Source organism: Trachemys scripta, chromosome 2 (assembly GCF_013100865.1).
Source record: "Trachemys scripta elegans isolate TJP31775 chromosome 2, CAS_Tse_1.0, whole genome shotgun sequence".
In the NCBI taxonomy this organism is placed as follows: Eukaryota; Metazoa; Chordata; order Testudines; family Emydidae; genus Trachemys; species Trachemys scripta.
This window is the reverse complement of record NC_048299.1, coordinates 90,162,642-90,168,641: the sequence shown is the minus strand read 5'-3', so window position 1 is coordinate 90,168,641 and position 6,000 is coordinate 90,162,642. Positions and strand designations below refer to the sequence as shown.

At 38.0% G+C, this 6,000-nt stretch overlaps 1 protein-coding gene across 1 annotated transcript in view; it reads right to left on the bottom strand.

The window, feature by feature from the left end:
• Nucleotides 1-460: 460 nt before the first annotated feature.
• The window catches only part of RALA (RAS like proto-oncogene A), a 49,575-nt gene continuing 44,035 nt past the window's right edge, over nucleotides 461-6,000 (bottom strand). The window contains exons 4-5 of the mRNA XM_034761241.1: nucleotides 5,563-5,737; nucleotides 461-2,412 (exon numbers count right to left, since the gene is read on the bottom strand). Coding sequence (XP_034617132.1) covers nucleotides 2,290-2,412; nucleotides 5,563-5,737 — 298 coding nt within the window. The 3' untranslated portion in view covers nucleotides 461-2,289. The remainder of the gene's footprint in view (nucleotides 2,413-5,562; nucleotides 5,738-6,000) is intronic.

The following is a 6,000-nucleotide window of genomic DNA, read 5'->3' as shown; positions in this document are numbered from 1 at the left end:
CTCCTGTGCCTTAGCCATAAGCCTATACACTCCCTTGATTTTGAGAACAAAATTAAACTTCAGGAAGCTTTCCCCACAATTATGAAATATTGGCACAATTCCAACATACATGGTCTACTCAGATCTCTAGTGTAGAAAATCCTGTTTTTTTGGTGTTATTTGTACAGTGTTACTTAAGTTCAGAGCAAGTTTACGGTCTCGTTACTTGGCATTCCTTTGCTGACACCAGAAGGGGTAAACTGGTATTACACAAAATGCAGCACCTATTTAGATTTGTTCTCCAGCATTTTCAAACGTGCATTACTCAGATTAACTAATGTAGCGTTAAGATTGAATTCAGTTTGGTTTACATATGGTAGAAAAAACTTCTAGAATACTCAGTTATGACTCTATGACCGCTGGTATCAGTGGCCATATTAGAACACAACTTGGTTTTTTACATCAATTAACATTGCACAAGTACTTAAAAAATGGAAGTTTATTTGTCTTTCAATGGCTCAAATAGCAAATAAAAAGAATTGGGTAAGGCATCAGCCTAAGACAAGTGACATTTCCGGTGTCCATTAGCTTCATTACACCTCAGTTCCCAGTACACAGTTCTCAAAGCAAAGTCAATGTTAGTGGTTAGACTCCCTGGTTAAATAGACTGAAAATGAGTACACAGTAAAGATGAAGACTGGCCTACTTGGCTATAGTTACATGAGTAACTTTAATTCCGCACATGGTAGTCTGCTAAGTGTACATACAAAATTCCTTACGGATAAATATTTAACATAAGTAATTTTTAAAGAGCTGAGTTTCTACAGTATCTATTTGTTAGCGTGTAAAGTACACATTTGTTACTTAGTTTGCTTGAATGCATTTTGGACTGTCAGTTATAGGTTTTACACATGTATAAAAAGAGTAATAGTTTGTGGAATCAATCTACCTCTTCCTACTCAAGAGAGAGTCCAAATTTCTCAGATTCTGGCTTATTTTTAGCCAGAAGATACTGAACACTAGCAGGGTGCTAGTGTTTTTTGTTTTCTGAAGCAGCTGAGGCAATACATTTTATTTGGATGCGGATAGTAAGTGTTTCTGTACTGCAAAGCATACTTGATAACATTAAACTAGAAAAAGTTGCTACAATGCTCCCCATTATGAACACAAACTAGACTAAACAGTACAAAACCTGCAAGTAGCTTCCAAACAACCACATCATATTCCCATAGCTTAGTATCACGAGGACAAAGGAAGAAGTTACTGATGACACACCAGAATTTCCCAAACACCCGAATGCAAAACATATTAGCTCTACTGAATGAGCTCCACTCTGCCCAACTCAGGGACTTAAAAATCCAAACACCTACAGATATTAACTACTTGCAAAACGGTAGTTTCAAAGTGCCAGCATGTTAAGTGGTAAGTGCCCATTTCAGGCTTAACTGCCATACAACCTTGTAACCTCAACCGTACATGTAGATTCCAACCCCTTTAATTTTAAAACTACCATATTGTTTACTAAATCACAGGTGACAATATGCTCTGGGCTATTCAAAATATCCAGAGTATGGCACACATTAAGATCAGACACTGCTAGCAGACAGCTAGTTAGCAAGACCGTTCACATAACTGCACTCCACACTAAAGGATATTCTCCCACATTGATGCATAGGGATGCATCAGTCTCGATGCATCAAGATCGAAATACAGCCTTAACTATGTAATCTGCTATTTCTAGGTTTTTAAATTAAGGCATATTCAAATGTTTCCATTTAATAATTTACACCACTTTAAATTAATCAGGTAATGCAGATCCACATAGGAATGACTCAATATAACTGTATGCAGATACACTGCCTGAATCATTTTCTCTTCTATAATTTGCATAACTCATAATGGCAAAACAGCTGTATACCAGTTTGTTTGGTGGTATGTTCACAATTGTAATTTGCAAGGCAGTAGAAGACAAGACAAAGTTGAAGATTTAGTGATACAAAATTTATGCTTTACAAGAAACCACAGAAAGTAATACTTCCTTCTGTTTACTGTTAAAGAAAGACTGCCTATGAAATACTACATTCAGAAGAACAGTGATGGTAGGCAATTATGAAATGGGTTGAACTTTGCTTCTTGAAGCCACATTAAATTTTTTTCAGTGAATTTAACTCTGTGCAGTTCCAATTCATGCTTTTAGTGATACATTACGATTTCCAAAATGTTAAATTTCAGTCATTTAAGCCTTTGATGGCATGCTTATAAGTTATGGTTATTAGCATGGTCAAGGAAGGAAAGGAGTTGGGTCTTTGATTATAAAATGCAACATCTTTCTCTGATCCTCTTAGCTAGGCTTTTCCTTTTCTTCTTCCCATTCTTCTCTTTGCTGTCTTCCATCTTTCTGGCTCTAATTTCTCTCATTAAATCAAAAAACACCTAAAAAGAAAATAAGTTAATTTAGATAAGTGCATTGACGTGTAAACTAGCAAGTGTTCGTGTTATAACTTTACATAACTATGATCTACTTGAAATAGTGTGTGGATCAGAGTCAGCTAAATACAGTATGTCTAGGATAAATTAGCCCTAAGCAAATCCTGCAAGAAGGATCCTACTCTTTCTAGTGTTCAAAGGAAATGCAGTTTTTTTGACGAGGGAGTGAGGCTAGCTGCCCCTCACCATTGAGCTGCACGTGCTCCTGAGATGCTTATATGAGCGCCATAAGAGCTGAACTTCCAGCCTGAAGCATAACTGCCATACCATGCCCCCATGCATGAGGTTTCAAGTTTATTTCCATTTCATACTAATCAGACGGAAGAAAAAAATCCTTTGCATTTCACATTAGAATACCACACAGATGATAAAGACAAGCAGACATTAAACATCTAATTTGCAAAGTGTCATATTAGATACTTACAATAAAACATTTAGTGTCTGTTTTCCAGGGGCCATCCACATTTAGTCTAAAAATGCAATTTGAGTTCTGTTGAGGATTGGATATACCCATATTATGGAGGACCCAGTATGGTCCCCTGAGACTAGAGTTATTCATAAGAAACCACCAGTCTAGAAACAACTTAATTATCCAATGCAAACTGATGACTTGAGGCTTGATAAGTTAACGGTCTTTAAAAGAATTAAGCCTTAAGTTACAGCTCAAAAGCAAGTCTTTCGGAAGGCGAATGGAATAGCATTTTGGAGAAATTTGAGACCTCTACAGGTTCAGCTCAGAATGCAATTCTTCAAGGGCCCATTGTCAATTCAGGCTTTGGTAAGACTCTGCTTCTCGAAGACTCTGAAATGAACAACGACACAAAGCACAAAGGGATACTGAAGCAGTCAGCTTCCAGGTGCTACTACAATGTTATTCTCATCTTTGCAAGTTGACTTCAGTAGATGTATGAGAGCAACAAACTGCCCAATTCTATGCAGTTTTCCTTTTGGCAACAAGTTCTCTATTCTCAACTAGAGATCTGCCTTTGCTGGCAGTCCACAGAGCATTTTGACAGCCATATTGTAGCAGAATAAGGTGGTCTCTTCTGAAGTGATGCACAGAGTGAGCTAGAAAACCATAGTTCTGTATATCCCACTACAGTACTCTTGTTCTATAGCGATGTTCTACATAGAATTACATTTAAGAAATTAGTATGTGATCCAGGTGATGATTAAAATGTAATGAGCATGACTTACCTGTGTTACACTTAAGGTGTTTGAGGAAAGAATATCTAGGTTTCCTTGACAAAAATCAGTACAACTATATACACTATATGAAATTTTCATTAAGAGATAAAATGGCCTTTACTTCTAATTATGACTTGAGTTATCCATGTATCTAAATCTGTGCTATGAGTGACAATCCTCCAATTGCTTAAGTAAATGATACAGTATTTAGCTACCTACTTAACCTACTTCTGCAAATGCACTTAAGAGTGAAGAGCCTTCCGGGCATGTTGTATAGCTTTGCCAGCACATCTCAATTCTGGACCGCAGCACTCAGACTTTGGAGGACTAGAGAACCTTGTGTCCGATACCAAGCTATTCCTTTGATTTGTCCACCGCAAGGGATTTTGCAATTTAAACTATCATTTTGTGGGCTAGTTGCCATTTCACCACTAGGTCTGAAAATCTTCACAAACTTGTAACGGCCACGGTTTAAGTGCTTAGAGAGCTGGAGATAGTTCCCTTTATTGCAGAGCATGTGTTGAACTTGAGAGCTAGAGTGTTAAAATAAAATTAATTGTGTGTGTCATTAAAAAGATGCACCAGTAGATTGTGTCTGAATTGGCAATTTTGTTAGGCTACGATACATTGATACCAGCTGCAATTCCATGCACCAGAAATTGCTATGTACTAGTTCTTGGTCTACTGATGTGTAACCTGATTGTGTTTTGCTGCATGTAAGTGAACTGCACTTAGCCACTGACCCAAAGACTAAAATTACCATTTGAAAAACTGTTGCAGAACCAGTTGCTCTAGTTAGGAGTTAAAGAAAAAACCCTACAACTTGATGGTAGACAATTATTCCAGAACAGTCCACCTTCCGTGTTAGGCCATCAATTTGCAACTGGTGACCTGACTTCTGACATCTTAGATATGATGATTTCCACTGGGGATTTTTCAAGAGCATGATCCGATTTGTATGTAGGTCACCAGAAAGGAGAGGTTAGCACATTAATCTAAGCTACTTAATCCCCTTGTCTCTTAATAGATTTGCTTTCCACAAGGCAAAATACTGTTAGCAACCAGATACTATGGATTTCCAAAAGAGTTACTGAAATTCAGAGTGCAAGACATTTTAATTCTGAACATGAAATTTAACCAGTCTTACTTTTGGAGACCAGATTCAAGCATTGTCCCCCCATCTTTGCTTTTGCCTCAAAAATAAATGGTGACCACACAGGTCTTTTCTTGCCCATTTCTGAATAAGGCTGCTTCTCTGTATCCCTTGATCCTCTTGCTGCAGCTCAGTACATTCTATGCTGTGAAACATTCATTCTCTCTCTTGTCCATGCCCAGGTATCATCTGACTGAGGGAGGTCAGAATCCTTCCCCTATAAAGCCATTCAAAGGGTCAATGAACAGTCCAGCCACTATTGTTCCCTTCCTAGAGGCTACCAGTCTCGTGGTCACATTCAAAATTATTTAGGAAAATATTGAAAAACAAGTGTCTAGGCTAAGATAGGCTGTCTCAAGGGATTGGTAATGAGAATCAGACTGTCACCTCCTGAACTACCCCTTCAAAATCTAGCCAAGTTTGTTAAAACTGTCACCATCCAAAGGCTGAACTGGTGGTCTGGTCAGTTCCAAACTGAGAACTCCGTTATCACACACTTGAGGATGCCCCTTTAGAACATGGTTGAAGCACACTGAAGGGGCAATGCAGGGAAGCTTATAGTTCCACTATCATTGTTGTACCTGTTCAGTGGTTAAAGGAGATGCAGTTCTCTACAGCAGTTGGTCCAGAATTATTCATGAAAAGCTAAATTTAGCTTTTCATGAAACAAAAGTAGATATGGAAAGCAGTATCTGAAAGATTTAGGGCTTTTACAGAACCTTGATTTTTAATGTTTTGTATTTAAAGGTCATTACCTTGTCAACATTAGCTCGCGTTTTAGCAGAAGTTTCCACATAGTTAACGTTCCACTGATCAGCTCTGTTCTTTGCTTCCTCTACAGAAACTTGCCTTTTATCTTCCAAATCTGATTTATTACCAACTAGCAGAAAGGGAACGTTCTCATCTTCTTTTACTCTTAAAATCTGCTCCCTGGAGGAGGAGGAAAGAAAGAAACATTAATCTACAGAGGTATTCCCAGAAAAGTCCACAAAAGGGTAGCATTTTTATTTTTACCTTGTTACAGTGAATGCTCATTTACTCCTTTTAGAAAGTTTAGAGGGTGTGCAGTGTGCAACTGCATCATTGTTCACTCAAACCGTGATCCCCTATAATCTTTTCAGCAGTACACCTCTACCCCGATATAACGCGGCCCAATAGAACATGAATTCAGATAGAACGCAGTAAAGCAGCGC